General features: G+C 39.9%; 1 protein-coding gene across 1 annotated transcript in view; it reads left to right on the top strand.

Annotated features, from left to right (window-relative positions):
- LOC126249144 (calcium/calmodulin-dependent protein kinase type 1-like) overlaps window positions 1-23,648 on the top strand; it is a 481,462-nt gene that overhangs the window by 436,232 nt on the left and 21,582 nt on the right. Inside the window, exons 6-7 of the mRNA XM_049950797.1 lie at window positions 10,631-10,757; window positions 13,949-14,036. Coding sequence (XP_049806754.1) covers window positions 10,631-10,757; window positions 13,949-14,036 — 215 coding nt within the window. The remainder of the gene's footprint in view (window positions 1-10,630; window positions 10,758-13,948; window positions 14,037-23,648) is intronic.

Genomic DNA, 23,648 nt, shown 5'->3' with positions numbered 1-23,648 from the left:
AGAGAAGAGTCACTGTTTAAGATCTGACACCAGTCATATACACAACAATCTGTATACCATGAATGTTTTAATGGCCAAATTGGTATTAGGGTGTAGAAAACTCTGAAATACTTAGGAAGTCATGGAACATATATTGAAAGGACAGATTAGGTGTCCTATGAGGAGGAGTATTCATTGCACTCGACAAACATATGTGCCTATCAAGATCAAAACTGTGAATTTTTATGGACATGAGTACAGACCTAGGTGAACTCAAGTAAATGGTAAAATGTTTTTATGTGCCACCTGATTCTGCTGTGACAGTTTTAAAATCATTCACAGAATGTCTATGCTCCTTAGCAAGGAAATACCCAGATCGTACAATATTAGTTGGAGGTGACTTTAACCTTCTGAGTATAGACAGAGACTTCTACGGATCCATTGAAGGTGGTATGGACAAACAGTCTCGTAAAGTAGTTTTGAAGACATTTTTGCTTTTCATTCTTGAGAAGCTAGTTCAACTGCCTACATGCAAAGGAAATATTTTAGACCTTGTAGCTATAAACAGGCCCACCCTTATAAACAGTGTAAGCAGGGAGACAGGGATTAGTGATCATGAAGACATCACAGTGATGATGGTTACTAGAGTTAATAAACCTATCAAGAAGGGCAGGAGGGTATTTTTGCTAGAACGAGCAGATAAGTAGTTGTTAGCATCCAACTTAGACAATGGATGTCATTTAGTTCGAATATGATGGACATAGAGGAATTATTGACAAAGTTTAAACTTATTGTAGAGCATGCTCTGGAGAAGCATATAATGAGTAAGTGGATTAAGGATGAAAAAGACTCACCATGGTTTAATAACAAAACTAGGAAAATGGTGAAGAAGCAGAGACTGTTGTACTATTGGTTCAAAAAAGAATGCACAAATGGCAACAGGCAAAAGTTAGTAGAAACTCATGGATCTGTAAAAAGACTGCTGTGTGAATCATACAACTACTTCTGTCACCACACCTAAAAAGAATGATTTTCCTAGAACCCAAGAAAATTCTGGTCTTACATAAAATAGCTAAATAGGCCAAATTCACTTATTGATTAGACTGATGTGGCAACAGAAGAAGTCAAAAGGAAAATTAAAGTTTTAAATTTTGCACATAGGAAATAATTCACACAGGAGGATCATACAGACATAGTGTTGTTTGATTGGTGCACATAGGACATAGTAATAGGCATACCTGGCTTAGAGAAACAACTGAAAGAGCTGAAAACAAATAAGTTGCCAGGTCCAAATGGATTCCCAGTATGGTTTTCCAGAGAGTACTCTTAAGCATTGTTCGCTTACGTAGCGTGCATTTATTGAGAACCTCTCACCCAGTGCAAAGTCCAATGTAACTGGAGAAAAGTATAGGTGACACCGGTATATGAGAAGGGCAAAAGAACAGACCCAGAAAGTTGCAGGCCAGTGTCCTTAACATTGGTTTGCTGCAGGTTTCTTTAACATATTCTGAGTCTGAATGTAATGACTTTCCTTGAGGCAGTATAGCTGCCCAGAAATCACCACACATTTAGAAAGAATCATTTGTACAAAACTCAGCTTTCCATCTTCTCACATATATCCTGTGAACCATGGATGAAAAGCAACAGGCAGATGCAATATTCCTGGGTTTCTGGAAAGCACTTGGCACATTGCCCCATTGCATGCTGTTAACGAAGGTTCAAGCACATGGAATAGATTCCCAGATATGGGTGTGATTCCAAGACTTTTTAAGAAGTAGAATCCAGTACATTTTCCTGAATAGCAATAGTTCACAGTGACAAGGGAATCACCAGGAGTGTCCCAAGAAAGTGTGATAGGATGTTGTTATTCTCTATATACATAACTGATCTAACAGAGAGGGTGAGCAGCAGTCTGAGATACTTTGCTGTGGTCTGTGGGAAGGTATCGTTGTTGAGTGACTGTAGGAGAAAGACAAAATTTCTAGTTGGTGTGAAAAATGGCAGCTTTCTTTAAATGTAGAAAAATGTAAGTTAATGCAGATGAGTAGGAAAAACAAGTCTTTGACCCTCAAATACATTATTAGTAGTGGGCTGCTTGACGCAGTCACATTGATGAAATATCCAGGCATAATACTGCAAGACAATATGAAATGGAATGAGCATGTTAGAGCAGTAGTAGGGAAGGCTGATGGTCAACTTTGGTTTATTGGAATTATTTTGGGAAAGTGTAGCTCAACTATAAAGAAGACCACATATAGAACACAAGTATGATCCATTCTTGAGCACTGCTAGTGTGTTTGGAATCCTCACTAGGTCAAGAGGACATTGAAGCAATTCAGAGGTGTGCTGCTAGATTTGTTACCAGTAGGTTCAGTCAACAAGTAAGTATTATGGAGATGCTTTGTGAATTCAAATGGCAATGCCTGCAGGGAATACAATATTCTTTCTGCAAAACACTGTTGAGAAAATTTGTAGAACTGACATTTGATTCTGACAGCAGCACAATTATACTGCTGGCAACGTAAATTTCATGTAAGGACCAAGAAATTAAGATAAGAGAAATCACCCTGATTTCTCTTATCTTAATTTCTGTGTCATACGGAAGCATACAGATGGTCGTTTTTTTCCTTCATTCAGATTGCTAGTGGAACAGAAAAGGAAATGACTAGTAACAGTATAAGGTAACCTCCACCATGCACCATATAGTGGCTTGCAGAGGATGTATGTAAATGTAGAACCCATTATCGGGGGCATCTCACAGTATGCAGGTTGTTGTGTACATTACTGTTGTCAGACCTCAGTGACATTTCATGGTCACTTTGGATGCAACTGTCATGTCATGCAAATGTGGAACTGTCTGTTCCATGTTTAAATTATATAAAATTTGTGTGCTATATAAGAAACTATCAGCCTCGATTGGGATAATGAAACCAAACTTTACCTAGGTTTCAGCCCAGATAATTGAGCCTTCTTCAGAAGATATACCTGAATCTATAATTTGTCTAAGAGGGCATGGTCTAGAAATAAAACTAAAACAGCTTGAATAGGTGTAGTCACATTTTAAAAATGCGGTACATAAGTACTACGACAACACCAAGACTTGACTTAGGCTCTGGCGTGCGCCTCATCTCCATGGACGCTGTGCAGTGGGCCTCAGGAGTTCATGTGAAATTAACTAGGACTAGATAATGTGCTGAAAATCAACATGATGGGGAACATTGTGCATGTCTAACTGAGACCATGACTGTCAAAAATAAAAGACCAATGCAGTTATATCGTAAAACAAATAACTTATAGAAATGTTGAAAATCTTAAGCATAAAGCCTCTGCACCAGGTTATGACTAAAATGTAACAAACTATGCATGGATTTATATTAGTTCGAACCCACTACCCCGACTTACACTATTAGAATATATTGGCCCTTTCACAATGAATGCTGCATAATGCACCCATCATTATAATGAAAGATGACATAGGACATAAAGCAGCCAAACTGTAGTATGTAAATGCCATAATGAAATAATCTCGGTTAACCTGTACACAGATGGTCGAGTAGGTGTTTTTTATCAGTTGATGTAGGTATACTTCTTATTGCTGACACACAATGAATGAAGAATATTATCAAGAGTGATTTTTTATATTATTACTAAAAATAATGAGTGAGTGAATGAATAATGCCACTTCATCACCATGGTCTCAGTCAGACATGCGCAATGTTCCCCGCCATGTTGATTTGCAGCGTGTTATCTAGTCCTACTTAGTTTCACATGAACTCCTGAGGTCCATCGCACAGCGTCCAAGGAGACAAGGCACACGCCAGAGCTTAAGTTATGTCTTGGTGTTGACGTAGTACTTACGTACCGCATTTTTAAATTGTGACTATGCCTATTCAGGCTGTTTTAGTTTTATTTCTAGACCATGCCCTCTTAGACAAATTATAGATTCAGGTATATCTTCTGAAGAAGGCTCAATTATTTGGGCTGAAACCTAGGTAAAGGTTGGTTTCATTACTGCAATCGATGCTGATAGTTTCTTATGTATTAGATTATCGCGATTACTGACTGCGCTGCAATGTTGAAAGCACAAATTTGTGTGCAATGAGATCAAGAAATGTTACCATTTAAGATCTGACAGTGGTAATATACACTAAAACCTGTGTACTGTGAAATGCCACTGATGACGGGTTTTACACCCTAATACTAGTTTGGCTATTAAAGATTTCAGATGCAGCTCATGGTGTTTACAAGATATCCATTAAAAGATACCATTAGTGTTTTCACACACTGCTTGCTGAGATAGGTGTAATGACACCTATTTCTTGGAGTAAATCTCTGTTAGATTTAACTGTGTCTCTCAAAGTGCATAGAACGAAAGGTGTCTAGAAGAAATGTGGATGAGTGGAGTGTTCTAATAACACTTACACATGAAAACCACAATCAAGTCCAAATCCAAATGCAGGGTCATCAGTGAAGTACAACACTTAGTACTAAAAGTGTATTTATTACTGCCTCCAACATACATCCAGAACAGAACTGCTCTCCTGAACAAAGAATGCACTTGTTTATACAAACATTGAATATTCCATAACATACAAACATAGGATATTTCATGATCATTCCAAAAACAGTAAAGCCTAAATAATGAATAATTGCTGGTGATGAGGTTTGAACTAGTGACCACAGCATGGCAACCAAATAGCATGATGCTAACCAGTATGCCACACTTTGTGCAACATATCTCACAGCATTGCTCCCTCTTGTGGAGAAACAGTAAACAGTAAACTGCTGTTTCAGAAAATCTTATTGAAGCTGTCAACAGCATGCTGGACCTACATCTTCTCAGTGGTCCTCTCCATGGTGGCACTGGTGGATCTTCACATTTTGGTCATGTTGTTATAACCTCTTAATTGTGTTGAGCATTTAAAGGAGCCCCTCTCATCAAAGCTTTGCAATAGTTGAGTGGGCCTTCAGTTTCTTTCACTTTCCCGTAGCCAGCCTGTGCCTCTAGTCTGTAGTAGTAGGGTTTCATATCAAGTACATTGATGGTGTCTCTTAAATTTTGTCTTCTTGATGACTGGTGATAATCCTCGACTTCTTATGTCATGTCTGACGAGTGACAAAGGATATGGTACGGTCCAAAGTAGCACCTTAGTAACTTTTCTGATAGTCATACTTTCTGCACAGGCATAAAAATCCAAAACAGGCCTTCATGGCTGTATCTCACTGGTCATTGCTTGGTATTGTACTACTCCTTGTCACTCTCCTGGATGTCCAGGGCCCATATGTGAGCTAGTTGTCTTGCGTCTTTGGAGCTAGTGATGAGGTGTGTCATTTAGTCATCCTCAGTTGAAGTGGGAAAGTGCATCCATTGTCGTTTCAGTCTCATCACCATGGACCAGAAAGAATGGTGTGAAGCCTGTAGTACTTTGCTTTGCAAATGTCTGAGTGGGCAGTATTGTATACTGATTTCTCTGGTCATTGTCAACATACATCAAGAGTGTATCAGTCAGTGTCTTATTAATGTTTTCTTTGAGGCCATTCGTCTGTGTGTGGTAGCCAGCTGTCATCCTGTGAGTAATGTCTAAACATGAAATTAACTCTGATACTAGTTTTGAATGGAAAACTTTTCTACAATTGGTATCACACAAGGCATTCCACACTTCAAAATGATGTCTTCTACATGTAACTTTGCAATTTCCATAGCTACAGCAGTCAGAACAGCTTTAGTAACAGCATAGCAGTTTGAAGTAGTCAGTGCAGACTATTATCTACCAGTTCCCATTTGCTGACTTTGTGAATCTCCCTGGGAGGTCAATACCAGTTTGGTAGAATGGTGCTGCTGCAGGTGATACTGGTACCAGGTGCTCTGGATGTAACTGTGGCATGTGCTTCCATCATTTGCATATCCTACAGTGGCTTACATAATGTCTAACACATTGCTAGAGATGATACTCAAATCTGATTCTGCTTAGAGTCTTAATGAATAACAGGTGCCTAGAGGTTGGAGACCATTTATGCCCCGTTGTATCACAGGTCCCCTGTTTATTAATTGGAATTCTCCTTGTGTAATCTGTTCAGCAGCAGTGTGATTTAATGTAGCGATGGCTGAGATTTCATCCACATTGCTGTGTTCCACCAAAGGATTCCATGAAAGGCAGTTGGTGTCCTTGTGTTTGTGTCCACTTTTGTATACCACAGACATGTAATACTCCAGAACCAAAGTGCCCATCTTGCCAGTTAACCAATGGACCCTTCAGGCTAGTCAGCCAGGAGAGGATGGTGGTGTGTCACAGTGATGTATAGTTTGTCAAATAAATGTGGCCAGAAATTGTTGATGGGCCAAACACTGCAAGGCACTCTTTCTCAATTGTAGAACAGTTAATCTCTGGTAACATTTCATCTTCAGCACCTTCCTGAATTTGCATTAGAACTGCCCCCATTTCAAAACCATTACCATCCATGTGATGTTCTGTCTTGACATTCTCAACACATAATCCTAGGACTGGAGATGATGTTAGCACCTCCTTAAGCACCAGAAAAGATCTTTCTTACTTCTCATTACAGGAAAATTCTTAACCCCCGCCCCCCCTCATGGAATACTTCTTGTAATAGACATGACTTGGTACAGAAGTCCATTATTAATTGATGGTAGTATGAGCACATTCCAAGAAAACTTCTCATGTCATGAATGTGCCGAGTCAGAAAATTTGTGAATGTTCTTATTTTCTTTCTCTGGATCAGGATGGGCTCCTCCACCATTCAGTAGGTACCCCAAGATTTTTGTCTGTTGGTCAATGAAGAGGCACTTTTACAGAATCAGGCAGAGACCAGCAGTCTGAAGACACTTCAACACAGTTATCAGACGGCTTAGGCGTTTTTCAAATGTCTTAAAAAATACTGTATTCCAAACAGCAAAACACTCCACCCATTAAAGGTATCAAAGCCACTTTCCATCATGCATTCAAAGGTGGCTGGACCATTACATAGTCCAAACAGCATCATGTTTAAACTCATAGAGGCCTTCAGGAGTTCTGAAGGCAGTCTTTACCCAGTAAGGCGTACCATCTCAATTTGCCAGTAACCTGTCTCCATGTCCTTGGTGGAGTAATACTTTGCACCTTTCAAGCATCCTAGGTTGCAGCCAGAGCATGCCAGTGGATGGGCATCTTTCTTCTTGATTTTATTCAGTCATTGGTAGTCAATGCAGAAATGCCATGTGCCATTCTTCTTCTTCACAAAGATCGCAGAAAGATGCTCTGGAGGTTCAAAGATGTTATCTTGCAGCATTTTCTCCACTTCCTCCCGGATCATCTGTTGTTCAGTTGGTGGCACCCTATGAGTGCTGGCAAATTGGTGGATGATCCCCAGTGTTGATACGGTGTTCTATCATGGGACTCTTGGTCTGTCTTTTCTCCAATATCCACTGTCGATATGAAAGCATATGAAAAATTGACACAGAATGGCTACCACTCACTGATATGGTTCCTTGGCCAGGCCAAATCCTATTGGCAGCTGAGTAGTAGCTTCTTCCCCTATATTGTTGTTGTGGAGCATGATTCTTTGTCAGTGACACCAAAATACCCTTCCTGGACTAGTTCCGTAGTCTCTACGCACGTTCCTTTAGGGCTAAATTTTGACTGCTCATGACAGTGATTCAGATTTCCCAGTGACTACCTTCAATGCTTCTGAAAGTCACTGCCATGCATATTCCTTTTGTGAGCCTGAACAGCCTTTTGCAATTGACAAAAGCTTTGCAGTTTAACTGAGTATCTCAAAGGATGACAGAAGCCAGTGTTATTTACGACTGCAAAATAACACAGTTTCCAGTGATAAACAACCATCCAGAGCAATCTTCATTGTGTGTGTGCTTGTTGGAATAGCTTCATCAATATCTAGCTCTTTATCTTCCACAGTCTATGACTGCTTATGATGCCTGCAATTCCATCCAAGAATAACATCATGACTATGTTCCCCTAAAACAACAAATTTAAAAGGCTGAGAGTTATTTGTGCAATACATGCACCTGTCAGCTGGACATATTTTCCATTTTGGACCTTCAGCACAATTGCTTTAGTATCACAAAACATAATCTTCTTTATCTGACAATATTAAGCATCCAATATTACAAAGTTCCTGATTTGACTAGCGCCCAGGTAGGTTGGCCATCAATGATGATTCAAACAACACACAAGTGATACAGAGATGCTTCAGCAGTTCAAATGGGAATCCCTAGAGGGAAAGCAATGCTCTTTTTGAGGAAACACTATTGAGAAAATTTTGGAGAAATGTTATTTGAAGCTGACTGCAGAGTGATCCTTCGGCCACCATTGTACATGTCATGAAGGGCCATGAAGAAAAGAAAAGAGAAACTAGGGCTCTTATGGAGGCATGTAGATAGTAATTTTTCACTCGCTCTATTTGCAAGTGGAACAGGAAAGGAAATGACTAGTAGTGGTATGGAGTAGCCTCCACCACACACCATACAGTGGCTTGTGGAGTATGTACATACACTATGTGATCAAAAGTATCCGGACACCCCCAATAACATATGTTTTTCATATTAGGTGCATTGTGCTGCCACCTACTGCCAGGTACTCCATAACAGCAACTTCAGTACTCATTAGACATTCTGTGAGAACAGAATGGGGCACTCCAAGGAATTCAACAGTCTTCGAACGTGGTCAGGTAATTGTGTGTCACTTATGTTATACACTTGTATGCGAGGTTTCCACACTCCTAAACACCCTTAGGTCCACTGTTTCTGATGTGATAGTGAAATGAAAACGCGAAGGGACATGTACAGCACAAAAGTGTTCAGGCCAACATCGTCTGCTGGCTGACAGAGACCGCAGACAGTTGAAGAGGGTCGCAATGTGTAATAGGCATACATCTATCCAGACCATCACCATGAATTCCAAACTGCATCAGGATCCACTGCAAGTACTATGACAGTTAGGCAGAAGGTGAGAAAACTTGGATATCACGGTCGAGCAGCTGCTCATAAGCCACACATCACACTGGTAAATGCCAAATGACACCTCGCTTGGTGTAAGGAGCATAAACATTGGATGACTGAACAGTGGAAAAACGTTGTGTGGAGTGACAAATCATGGTACACAATGTGGCAATCCGATGGCAGGGTGTGGGTAAGGTGAATGCCTGGTAAACATCATGTGCCACTGTGTGTAGTGCCAACAGTAAAATTCAGAGGCTGTGGTGTTATGGTGTGGTCATGTTTTTCATGGAGGGGGCTTTCACCCCTTGTTTTGTGTGGCAACATCACAGCACAGGCCTACATTGATGTTTTAAGCACCTTCTTGCTTCCCACTGTTGAAGAGCAATCCGGAGATGGTGACAGCATCTTTGAACACCATCGAGCACCTCTTCATAATGCACGGCCTGTGGCAGAATGGTTACATGACAATAACATCCCTGTAATGGACTAGCCTGGACAGAGTCTTGATCTGAATCCTATAGAACACCTTTGGGATGTTTTTGGAGCGCTGACTTCGTGCCAGGCCTCACCGACCAACATCGATACCTCTCCTCAGTGCAGCACTCCATGAAGAATGGGCTTCTATTCCCCAAGAAACCTTCCAGCACGTGATTGAATATATGCCTGCAAGAGTGGAAGATGTTGTCAAGGCCAAGGGTGGGCCAACACCATATTGAATTCCAGCATTACCGATGGAGGGTGCCACGCACTTGTAAGTCATTTTCAGCCAGGTGTCCGCATACTTTTTTCACATGTTGTAGATGTAGATGTATATGTAGATTGATGTCAAAGATCAATACACCTCTTCTTCAACATTTTCTGTTATCTTTTGATGTATGGGGATGCCATTCATGGCTGATGTCTCTCGTGTACTTGGGCTGGCATTTCTGGCTGCTGTACATTACTCATTCTTGTCTCTTACCATCTGCCATATGAGAGAGATGAGCTCATGGTGGTCTTTCTGCATTCAGCAATTGGTCTTACCTCTTTCATCCAACTCTCTTCTTCTGCATTTCCTTGATTTTCTGGCACCACTTGATTAATTCTTCTGCCAATGTGAAATCTTTCACTGGAAGAGCGTGGTACATGTCTTCTGTGACAAGTCAACCGTCAGATTTTGTTGGCGTCTGTCATATTTGAATTTATAGTGTGGCATAGGGCCAAAACATTTTTTTTATGTATGGCTGTATTGTTTCCCCATGATGCTGGGCCCTGCCTGTTCTTCAGTTGCCTATTCTAGTTACAGGAAGAGTACTCAGTGTCTTGGTCTGAGCAGTTGTGCCACATGTGTTTGTTGTAGCACTCACCATGTGACTGCCAGAGATGTGATTGATGTGAACTTCTTGAAAATATTGTGGCAGAACTTGACCTTTATATGCTATTTCTCACACTGGAGGTTGACAATAGTGTTTCAATTCAGGTTCTGCATAAATATGTGATTATATTAACAGCCATTATTATTATATAAGATGTTAAAAACTGCCAACTAGCAATTCTCATTTATATTTTCAGTTTCCCTGTTGTCACTTGTAGTGAAAACTGGCTGGTTCCTTAATCAAGACCACAGTTTAATACCAACAGAATAACAAAATGATGATCAGTAACATAACAGGAATCTTTAATGACATTGCTTACAGGAAATACTATTCTTTACAGGTGAATTTGAGTTTGATTCTCCATACTGGGATGACATAAGTGATTCAGCAAAAGATTTCATCAGGCAGTTAATGTGCGTGGATGTTGAAAAACGATATACATGTCGGCAAGCTCTCAAACACCCATGGTAAGTGTAAATTTAAAACCTTTTGTATGATGCAATTATATTTCATCAAAATTCTTAATCACTTCATGTTGCCAGCAGAGAGGTGTTTGCCTTGTAAAGTAACTTATGTTAACACATGTTTTACTTCTTTGTGTCTTTTGAAAAAGCCCTTTGAATGTAACATACAAAAATGAAACTGACAGTGTGATATTTGAGCTATTTGATTGTGAGGCAAAGGTGTCTTGCTTGATTGGCTTGACGTTTAAAGCTTTTGTACACAGGAATTCATGAAAGCTCTGACCTGCAACAAAGCTACTTCTACAATTTGTAAACCACATCATGTATTTACGATACGAATATAATAGAGGGAAACATTCCACGTGGGAAAAATATATCTAAAAACAAAGATGATGTGACTTACCGAACAAAAGTGCTGGCAGGTCGATAGACACACAAACAAACGCAAACACACACACGAAATTCAAGCTTTCACAACAAACTGTTGCTTCATCAGGAAAGACGGAAGGAGAGGGAAAGACGAAAGGATGTGGGTTTTTAAGGGAGAGGGTAAGGAGTCATTCCAATCCCGGGAGCGGAAAGACTTACCTTGGGGGAAAAAAGGACAGGTATACACTCGCGCGCACACACACACATATGTGTGTGTGTGTGTGTTTTTTTTTTTTTTTTTTTTTTTTAAAGTGTTTTGCTACTGGGATTCAGATGGATAATGATAGATCCAAATCTTGTGGTGCACCAATATTATGAACTTTAGAAGAACAAATTTACATTGTAATAATTTTCCTCAAATTCTTGTGTTTCATCACAGTTAATATGTTGTTGACAATGGAACAGATCATATCAATATTTACATCTCATATTTCATGCTCTTATGTAGAAACTTGTTATTTTCCTTGAATAAGTTAATCATTACAAGATACATGGGATGGAGTAGGCCGTTCTGTATACTGCAAATGACTTACTTGTTTGTTAGCATCTGAGGTTATCTATTCAGTTGACTTTTAGATGACTTACACAATTTCAGTGTATTACTTGGGCAACTGGAAGTAAATTTCAGATGTCCTCACCATATGTAGATATATATGCAACTGATGTTGCCACCTACTGCAGAAAGCAATAGATTGTATTGCATACTTAAGTGTCTGAAAGGGGAAGGGATGACGAGGGGGCACTTGTTGACTTCTGGAATCTGTATACAGGCTTTTTATTCATTACAGAGTTATCACACATTTCTAGCAACGATTATCAGTGACTGCTGAACAGTAGCTTTAATACTGATGAGCCTAATGGGAAATATTGTGACTTCAGCAATCAATAAATTTTTTTTTCTACAATTTTCACAGGAAAATATTCAGATTCCTAGAAGTGGTGGTGATTGTGTTGCTGTTTGTGGGGACACCCATGCTTTTGTATCCCTTAACATATTCTATAAACAAGTCTATATCTTAAGGATATTTTCCTGATGAGCTTAAACTGCCTGTGGTAGTTCCAATATACAAAAAGGGAAACAAGTTGTGCATTAATTTCCATAGTACTGGAGCCTTCCTTGTTCCTAATAATTAATGACCTGCCATCATTTATTAAATCCAGTAGAGAACTATATGTAAATGATAAAACTTTTCTTCACAGTAGCGATGATTTCAAAAGCCTTAAAACTCTTGTTGCAAAGACAGTTGTTCAGATATTTTTTGGTATAAACAATCCTCCTTGTCCTTTTTCAACATGAACTTGTGCTCAGTCTTTAATGACCCCAATGTTGAAGGGCCTTTAAACACTAATCTTCTTTCCTTTTTTTAATAAAGAAAATGGATTCTCACTGAACAAAAATAAGACTCAGTAGATAGTTTTTAGTCTAAAAGACAAGTTTCCATCAGACAAACCAGGTTTTGTTAAGTTCTTGGAGGTATATGTAGATGATAAATTATCTCGATGTCAACATATAAAATATACTAGTTGTAAGTTGTCTAGAGTATTTATTTGTTAAGGCAGTTTATGTATTATGTACCTGAAATATGTGCTAGAACGTCCTATTTTTCATTTTTCCATAGTACATTATCATATGGTATTATTTTATGGAGAAACTCTAGTTGCGTGAAAAACATCTTAATACTGCAGAAGAAAGCAATTTTGGCACTCATTGGTTCTTCATATAAGGCACACTGTTTTGTGAAGAAAAACTCACACCAGTAATAAACTTATGTATACAAACTATGTTTTAAATTGTATAAAGAAGAATTTAACAGAAGTAAGATGCAGAGAAAATGTACATTGTTAGAACACAAGAAGCAATAGATTCATTTATACTCCATACCACACACTCTAAAGATCAATTAACAGTTACAAACTGCTGGAGTACAAATTATTAAACAAGCTTTCACAACACATAAAAGATTTAGCAGAACATATGTTCAAACAAACACTGCATAACTGGTTATTTGCAGACCCATTCTATAATATAAAGCAATTTATCAAATGTAATATAATACTGCAATGTTAATAAGTAGTGTATTGTTTTTTAAATCATCAGTTGTATTGTGCTATGTGCGATATTGTCCACTGCTGTAATGGCCTGCTGCTAATAAAATAATTACAATTAGTATTACCTCAAAAATGAGTCAATACTTTAGATCACATAGTATATTTTACTCAAGGTTGTGACAACAAAGTACTTTTCATATAAAATATTTTTTGTGCAGGCTTATCATTATTTAACAAATGACAGAAGCTGGTTAGTTAGGTGGTTTTAAATAAATGACAAGACTGCATACAAATGTACCATCATTCTTGAGTTAATATACTTTCAGGTGCTTACTTATCTCTCTGACAGTGGAATGACCTTCAGACAAAATGAACATTAGTGTACAGTACAAAATAACAGCATAAAAGGGCTGTGTCAGGCAGAGAATGTGGAGATCTTGATATGATGGTTGATTTTTTATGGAATAAATGCTGAATCCTATGGCCTATGTTGTCTTATGCTGCCACTCTACATGATATTCTGTCATCTCTCTTTCACTCTAGCTCCTGAAGGAACTTCTAATTCTGAAAGCATGAGTGGCAACATTTAGTCACAACTGATACCATAAGTTACATTTGTCTGATATGTTGTCTTTCTTTTGGTTAGTTTAAAAATCGTAGTTTCATCAATTGTAATCAAATGTTGATAATTTTCATTAAAACTGTAAAATTTTTAGGATATCTGGCAATGCTGCAAGCAACAAGAACATTCATGGAACTGTATCAGAGCAGCTGAAGAAGAATTTTGCTAAATCACGATGGAAGGTGAGTACAAATAGTATGTCTAATGCAATGTTTAAGTCTTGTCAGTAAACTATTTAGACATCTGTTAAACACAGTTGTTCTTAAATTAATCATTTTATACTATTACAAATCTATATATCCAATTCTATGTGTATATGTTATGGATGTAGCTATAGTAATTGTGCCAGTGTTTGTGTTAAAGTGGTATATTTACAGAAATTGTAAACTTAAGAGCCTGATATAGTAATGAGATGCAGTTAGTAATAACAGTCATTATACAATACAGTTGTGGAATGATTCTTATATTCTATGTATGCCTCTTTTTTAAAAAAAAAATTATTAGTACAACAACATTTGTGAAAAAGTGACTATGGAATCACTATACTTAAAAATTTACTGTAATAAAGCAAAAGCACTTTGTTTTCAAGAGAAGATGTAACAATTAGTGAAGTAATAGTAACCTGGTCACAAAATATATATATTTTATTGTGACCCTCCTCTTTTAATTACAAACTTCTTAATAATTCAAACAGTACTGTTGTCTGTGAGTAATTAATCTCAAACCATACAAAAATAGTAATACGCTTTCTCTTGTTCCATGAATAATTAATTTCAAAAATATTTCTTATGATAGGTAAACTACAGTTTTGGTTTACATTTAATCATATAGTAAAAGTAGAAATGTATTCCATAGTATTTTTATTTTTATTCTTTTACTAATTACTTGTGCAAAAAATTTCAGGGAGTTTGTAGTTTCTGTGGATAGCTTAACAGTACCCTTACAGCAGCTGCTCACTGTAAAATAGAAGGTCACAATCACAGAAGACACTAAACCTATTGTACATGTGTAATTAGTTGAGAGTTTATGTATGTTTCTTTCACAGCAATTGATGAACGCTATTGCTATGGTCCACAAGATGCAGAGATTAGCTCTTAATAATTCTAGTAGCATGGAAGTTGATGAAGCACACAAATGTCCCACTATTGAGGAGGAAGTCGAGGGGGAAGAGGAAGGTACTCCGTGTATGAGCCAATTCATTGGATGTTTCAAGCTTTCTAATTTAATTTTATGGCTGTTGACATGGATAATATTATTGTTTTCTGTTGTCAGTGTTGGCATTTAATGGAATGCATAAACCTGAATGCTACTTTTATGTATCCATTACATATTTTGGCTTCATTGCCTGTAACTGCATACTTCCCCTGCATTATAAAGATTTTATTAGCTGTATTTCACATAAATGGAACATTTAATTGTCACTCTTCAATTCTTTTAACCAAAGAAATACTTTAGTATGAATATTAGCAGTGTGTCTAGTTCTTTAAAAAACCCTTCCTCAGTTGTCCAATGAGAATAACATTTACCTGGAATTTTTAAGGATAGAATAATTTAGTTGGTGCATTTTTTCATTTGGGTGAAATATTTATGAAACCTATAACACATCACATGCCAGCGCATGGATTTTGTGGTGTTTGCATATTTTTCTCTGGCATGGCATTTATTTTCTTTGTGTGTGTGTGTGTGTGTGTGTGTGTGTGTGTGTGGGCGTGTGTGGGCGTGTGCGCATTTGTTTTTGTTTTTGAAACCTAGTGTGTTTTATGTTTGATCCTGCAAGGACTTTTCTTTTGACATTATGGGCTCCTATATGATTTGTAGTTTGTAGGCAACTGTTTCCATAGTTAATGTGATGTAAAAGTGAGATAAAAAGCATTGTCTTCTGCTCAATGCTCATGGATCTTACTTTAAGAAACAGAAGAAACCTTAGTGTGCTATTCTGAATTTATGTGATTGACATAAGTGTGTACAAATTAGTTGGATTCTATAATGCAGAAAAATTTCACATACTTAGAGTTTGAAAATTTAGTGTTCAGTGTCTCAGACACACTCCTCATAAATTTCACAATGTGTGCCCTCTGTACCCCAGTCTCTCTCTCTCTCTCTCTCTCTCTCTCTCTCTCTCTCTCTCTCTCCTCTTCTCTCACCTTCTGACCTCTCTTTTGTTTATAGTTCATTCTTCATTAATATGTTAATAACTCCTCACAAGTACACAATAGGTATGCACTACTACAAAGTGTCACATACCAATTTGCAATACAGCTTTTTAATGTATCTAGATCAAACTTTCTTTTGTTATTTAATATGTAGTCATTTACTGATATTCCTAAATTGTCAGACATTAACAATGCCATTGTTTTTACAAAGCAAGAAAATGTGTCAAATTGAGGTCCAGTTAAACATGTATGCTTGACAAATTGAGCCCAAATAATATAAACTGTGGTTGTCCTTAATACAAATCATATGTGAATATGATTACATGTTCTCTCAGTCATATATTAGAGAACTATCACATGAAGTCATACATTAGTCTATTAGTTTCAGCATGGTCTACGATTTCAGACACTAAATAATGCTACTCTGACGTATTTGGTGTGCAGTCTGTTGCTTAGTGTGTGGGAGACATAGATTTTTTTAAAATTTAGTTTGAACCAATGAATTTTATACTAAAACCAAAATGAATACAAATTTGGTGACTGTTAATATAACTCTGGTTTCAGACACTTTATTTATCACTCAGACATAAAATAAATACATCTCTCTTTCTACAAATAAGAGTTAAAAATTATCTGCTCATTTATAAAGTAAGGTTGATCATCAAACTTCCGAAACCATAAACTTTATTTCCTTCTTTATCAGAGAGAAATGAGGAGAAAAGAAAAGGTGTGTGGACTTGTAAAAATAAAACCAGATTGGAAAGCCATTCAGGACACTGGGCACACACAGAAGCTATTGTCAAATGTGAAGAGAAGTGACAACAGTGTGCAAAACATGATATATAAAAAAACTACTGTAGAGGAGATAATGGTCTGCATATCTGATCTAAGTGAGAATGTTTCCAAGTAAAAATACAAACAGTAACAACATATGGATAGGAAAGACAATAGATATGATTGGTAGTTGCTTATAAAATGATGACTTCAGCAGTGGAACTTACTCTGCACCACTGCCCTCTAAAACTATTACTCCTAGCTGAGTATCAGAACATAAGCCCAACAGAAGATTTCAAAAAGTGAGATATTAGTTTCTAAAAAAAATAGTAATATTTTGCTTGGGAAAAAAGATCTAACAGTACATACAATTAGAAGAGGGGAATATGTGCAAAATTAGATATGGCTCCTATAATGAAAAACTTAAGACCAAATTAAACCATGAAAACAAACAGAAGAGAGTTTGAAGTTAAGGCCTTGGAGTGGAAAGTGAAAGTTACCATAGTAGAGTGGTCTCCCCTGAGCCAAGTTTTCAAGTGTTGGTGCTGAAAGAAAGAATTAAAATGGCCTCAGTGGTGAATCCCATAGTATTTTGTTACTGAGAATTCTTAGGAATAGGGCACAGCATGTCACCAGTAAACAAGGTGATCTAGCTAAGTTGTTCACCTCAGATACTTCTGTAACCATCAAAGAGATTGTACTTCTGTTTTCACCCACCTGAACTGTAACAAAATTCTCTCCAAACAATGTATAGTCTCTCATCATAGCCATATTGATAACCACTTTGCTTTTTCAAATGACTGTACAGTAATTTCTGCTGATTGCAGTATCTGTCTCAAATAGCCAAATTCAGCCACCTTCTACTCTGAAATCCCATAAGTAGTTTCAGATAAATTACAAAATTTAAGGTTTAGGATTTTTTCTGTTGTGAACACCAAACCAATTGTTGTTATATGTGAGTGTTTACAATTTTGTACCTAAAGAGGGAAATATGTCACATGGGATAAGGAGGAAATTGTGTTGCACTACCACAGTTTTCATATTAAAAGAATCACACAGGATATTTAGCATTTTATTCTACATAGTTCACATGTATTGAGTGCTGGTTAATTTGATTTTCTCAAGTCAAGGGCAATTAAATATTGTAGTTCTTTACAGAGAGTGCAGAAGGAACAGAAAGAGAACATTTTAGTCATAAGGTATCCTGGCAGATAGTGTCCAACAAGAATGATAATTAAGTAAATGTGCAAGATGATTTTGTTGTAAGGGCACTTTAATGCTATGCAGAGGGTAAGGAGCAAGCCTGCAACAAGCAAAGCAAATGAAGCAGATGTCCTGGAAGCTGTTCCTCATAATCAGTATGTTAGTTCCAGAGAGATTACTAGTGCTTCCAGAATATGTTTCTCCAGCATTTATTGCATTTTGCATGCAAATAGCATCCATCTGTAACCTGTGTAACTTCAACATGTGATTAAACAGCAAGTTTCAGAAGACATGTGGAATTATGTCACTCAGCTTTGAGACAACATTAGAATAGTTGATTCTGTCTTCAGAGTATCCTCTTTACTCATGAAGTGATGTTTACAAATCTTGGAAAGCTGAATGTTAGAAAAACAGTATGTATTTTGAGGCTACAGAGAATCTGCACTGACTGGGACAGTACATTAGTTTCAGTGGAGTGTGAAAATTTGGTGATGGGTTGTAGGTGATTATGCAATTGGGCCTCACTTCATTGAAGAAACCTCTGCAGATAACAGATATGTACAATTTCTTACTGACATGTTAACAGCTTTCCTGAAGGAATTCTCTTTAAATTACATAGATACCAGTATGATGGGTACCTGGATCACTACTATCTTATGCCAAGGAAAGTGCTCATCCAACTCTTTTCTAGTTGTTGGATAAGGCATTATCAGTTTGCCTACATATTCAGCTGATTAGACACTGCTGGAATTCTTTTCTGTGGCATACACTCAAAGATGAAATCCATGCACAAGTTCCAATAAACTGAGAGGATTTAAAACACTGGATTCCTGCAGGAATGGCAGACATATATTGCAGTAGACAGTGGATGTTTTGAAAACTTGATGACATAAATTAAATTTTATTAAAATGTTTTCTTTTGTGATTTCCTTATAGTTATGATTACTGATGTTGAAATTTTAAAAAGTATATGTATCTTTAAAATAAACTCACGTTAGTTTTCATGTTCATACGAAGTTGACGTTATTACTCACCATTCTTTGTGTCTCAGTTTCCTGTTTAACAAATCCATTCAAATCATGACTGTTGAAACTGGTTGTGGGTCACTTAAGTGAGTGATAATTCCCATGTTGAACTTAAAGAATACATTTATACACAGCACAAGTTCACAATAAAGTTAGGTTTGGGCTAACAACTGATAGATTATTAATGATCACTTAAGAGTAACATACAAAGTCCACTGGCATAATAATTCCAATGGGGATTCTTATCCCCACTGGCATTTGGAGCGATGTGCAACTTACTGTGGAAAAGCATGGAGATGGTGTGTAGTAGTTGAGAGCTTTCAGGCTGGCCTCACCAAGTTTCCACTGATGGGCTACAAGGTGAAGCTGGGTCCTGGTCTGAAATTGAGTGAACACTTTAATAATGGTGCTGGAGGTTGCATTCCACCTCAAATATCCAGCAGGTGAAAGGATCTCTGTAACGACATGACATGCGGACAGAACTTGGTTCCTCAATCTCAGCGCCACCATTTTCCTGATGCACACACTGCTCAGAAGTATGGCTGATGCCCCATGGTTGTGTCTGTATCAGTCGGTGTATCAACAGTCTATTTCTATATGGTATCACATCTCCAGAGGAGAGATGCCTGTAGGCCAAGGGTAGGCAAACCTCAAGGTGAAGACACGGTGCTGGAAGCATAATATAGACAGCCTGCAGCCTGTATACACCATCACTTGCCCGTTAGCAAGGGGATGGTGAAGCCAACTCAATGAAAGCTGCAGATCCTGCATCAGAGCTTCCCTCGGGTGACGTGGGAGGTACACTGGGATGGAGAGTTCAGATAACCTGCAACCCCAGCCCAGGAACCCAGGACTGGATGTTGTGAAGCAGTTGCTGTCCAGGGTGTGACCAACAGGGGCAGTGCTGTGAAGAGAAAATGCAGGAGAGTTAACAGCAGCACAGAATTCAACTAGGTGTGAGCCATCCTGTGGTCCATGGAAGCGAGCCTGGTGACCAGATGGCGCCCTCACATGAGGTGTGAAGTTGCTGGCAGTCATGGGGTAACACGAGTGGATGTGCCAGAAGCACTGGAAGAGACAAATGCAATTCCAAGAGTGGAGTGGTGCTGACAACAGATGTGGAGTCAGCGGGAACTGACGAACCTGTGGATAGTGGTCACCAGCTGTGAGAGTGTAGGGGAGCGATGGATGCTGTAAGCACAATAAGACACATATGGAGCCCAGGAGGAGATCTCGAGGTGTGCTGAGCACGGTGGTGCACATTAATGTGGGATGGAGCCCAGTGGGTGGAGAGATGCCCCGAAAAATGTAAAAACAGAGGAAAGACCAGAGCAGCATAAAAGTTGTCAGTGAAAGATGCTGGCTGGAGAGATGCTAAGGATGACGAAGGTCATTGCTACAACAGGCATGAGAACACAAAGGAAAAATGGGAGCCAAAAGGTGGCCCACGGCAGCGAGGAGACCACTGCTGTGGTGTGCACAGGAGTATAGAAAGAATATATGCCACAGAGGACAACGTGTTTTACCCAGAAGAAGAGTCATATAGTGCTACACTGTCCTCAAGCGAAAGAAGTCAACCACGGCTGCATCAGCTAGTAGCTGTGGTGTGTACTAGTGGGCAGTGTCGGGCTCTACCATGGGAGGGGGATATCGGGTTCAACTGTAGCCAGAGGATGACACTGGGACTGCAGACTGCACACTCATCAACGGTGAAGTATACAACCACCCTGGAAAAGGAGGCAGTCTTGGCTGCAAAGATGCAAAAACCAAGCAGCATCGGAGCCACGGCTGTGGCGTTGTGGGTGCAGTGCAGTGTTGGGTGTGGTGGGAGGTAACTGAAGAGGGGACCTGGGTGCTGGAAGACATGGTGTAGCACCCTCAAGAGGGAAGCCAGCCATGGGTGTGTCCTCATGGCATAGGTGTAGGATGACAGGAGCAATGTCAGGCTCATGCTGATGGGTTTGCAAACAGGTGGCACATAAGGTCATGTGTAGCAAGAATGAATAGGTCTAAGAGGAGATGGATTATGTGTCTTGGGCTGTGTCACACTTGTGAGGAAAGCTGGCCACAGCTGCATCCTCCTGGTGAAGGCGCAGAGTGGCAGGGCTGCATTGGGCATGGCTGAAGGGAGGGGGCATGGTGGCTGGGCAAGATAACAGTGGCAGACAATACCTGAAACTGCAGTGTGTGGAATCAAACTTCATCACAAACAGATGTACAGGTGATGCTAACTTCGGGAGAAGGGCCAATGGTGGCTGACATGCAGAGCAATATCGGGCACTGCAGGAGCTGGGTAACAAATGGGTGTCGGACGAAATGAGGTGTGGCACGGACAGACAGTAGCCTCATTGTCAGCTTGGAACCAGGCAGGGCCACCCTCGAGAAAGGTACTGGCCACAGCTGCAGGAGTATAGAGCACAGCAGGAACGAGGTGGAGACTGGGCAATAGATGAGACTAGGAACCAGGATCCTGTCCATCCCATGTAAACACAGCCCACATCATTATGAAGCCATCACCAGCTTGCACAGTGCCTTGTTGACAACTTTGGCTTTGCAGGGTCTGTGCCATGCTTTAATCCTACCAAGTCTCACCAACTGAAATCAGAACAGACCAGGCCACAGTTTTCCAGTCATCAGTGGTCCAACCAATATGGTCATGAGCCCAGGAGCGGCACTGCAGGTGATGTCGTGCTGTTAGCAAAGGCACTCATATCGGCCATTGGCTGCCATAGCCCATTAATGCCAAATTTCACTGCACTGTCCTTTCGGATATGTTTGTCATACATTCCACATTGATTTCTATGGTTATTTCATGCAGTGTTCCTTGTCTGTTAGCGCTGACAACACTATGGAAACGCTGCTGCCCTCAGTCATTAAGTGAAGTCCATCAGCCACTGCATTGTACATGGTGACCCCCCCCCCCCCCCGTGGGTCCGGGGGTTAGAATAGGCCCGCGCTATTCCTGCCTGTCGTAAGAGGCAACTAAAAGGAGTCTCACACCTTTCGGCCTTTATGTAATGGCCCCTGTTGGGTTTGACCTCCATATTTCCAAATTTTCCTGAAGAGTGAGCCAATTGGGAAAGGTCACCTTACATGGCACATTGTGTCCATAGTGCATTGAGATCTTTAGCCCCCTTTCTTGTCGTCACATTGCAGTCCCACTCATTCTGCATCTCTTGGGCGAGGATACATTCCTGGGTGTGGTTTCCACCATGCACTATGCAATGTCACTTTCTGTGCCGATGGTGTCCATGGACTTCTTTGCACTTCATATCCAGCACGGTAGCCAGTCCGTTGTGGTGGAGCCACCATGTACCCTGTTGGTTGTAGCCCCCTGACAACACAGGGATCGCTCTGCTGATGCCTGCGCTGTTAACTCTCCATGTATGCCAAGGAGTAGGATGCCCATCACCCTGGGGCATCGGGACTCCCAGCAATGGCCATCCTGCTAGGTGGCCCTTGCTGAGGCTGGGTGGCACCCATGGGGAGGACCCTTGGTTGGAGTGGGTGGCATCAGGGCGGATGACATACAATGAAGCATGGTACATCATCTCTTGCTGGTGGCCAGCCACCAGCAGTCTCTAAGAATTCCAGGGCTCAATTCAACACACAGAAGTATGACCCCAAACCGTTCCCCTCCTTGGCCACACCATGGAATGAGTGGAAGGCTAAGGATGGTGGCGAATCTTATTCTCACTGGTACCTAGTATGTACGCAAGCTGATGGGGAATCCTTTGTATCCATGAAGCCTCAGTTCTTTGTAAAGCATTTAGAAGACAAGTTTGGGGATGTGGAAGGCTTGTCCAAAATGCGCTCTGGGTCAGTTTTGATAAAAACAGCATGCTCTGCCCAGTCACGAGCATTACTCGCTTGTGAAAAGCTGGGGGATGTCTCTGTTACTATCACGCCACATAAGAGCTCAAATATGGTCCAGGGTATTATCTTCCACAGGGATCTTCTTTTACAGTCTGATGACAAGCTGCCTTCTTTTACAGTCTGATGACAAGCTGCGTGCCAACTTAAAGCGACGAGGTGTCCATTTTGTCCGGTGCGTCCACACATTTCAGTGTGGCACATGGCACGTACTAAGCCATCGACCTTTCGGTCTGCAGCCCTGGCCTTCTACTGTTTGTCCAATGGAGTGTGCATGATGACTTGTGTGGTAGTGACCACTTTCTGATCTTTCTGTCACTACCACAGTGTCACTCTTCTGGGCGCCTCCCCAGATGGGCTTTGAGTAAGGCTGACTAGGAATCATTCGCATCCATTGCAACTATTGAGCCTCTTTCTCCTGATGCCATTGATGTGGTGGTTCACACGATAACCACCGGCATCGTTTCTGCAGCGGAATATGCAATTCCCTGTTCTTCCGGGTCCCCTCAGTGGAGGACTGTACCTTGGTGGCCCCGGAGATCGCTGAGGCGATTAGAGATTGCAGGCGGGCCCTCCACCATCATAAGTGGCACCCATCACTGGAACACCTCCTTACCTTTAAGCGGCTCTATGCCCGAGCCTGACTCCTTATTCACCAATGGACGTAGGAGTGCTGGGAAAGGTATGTCTTCACCATTGGCATCCGCACCTCTCCATCGCAGGTTTGGACTAAGATTAGGTGACTCTATGGATATCAGTTCCCCGT

Source organism: Schistocerca nitens, chromosome 3, assembly GCF_023898315.1.
Source record: "Schistocerca nitens isolate TAMUIC-IGC-003100 chromosome 3, iqSchNite1.1, whole genome shotgun sequence".
Taxonomy (NCBI): Eukaryota; Metazoa; Arthropoda; class Insecta; order Orthoptera; family Acrididae; genus Schistocerca; species Schistocerca nitens.
Note: the sequence above shows the minus strand (reverse complement) of the source record. Positions and strands in the feature narration are given on the sequence as shown.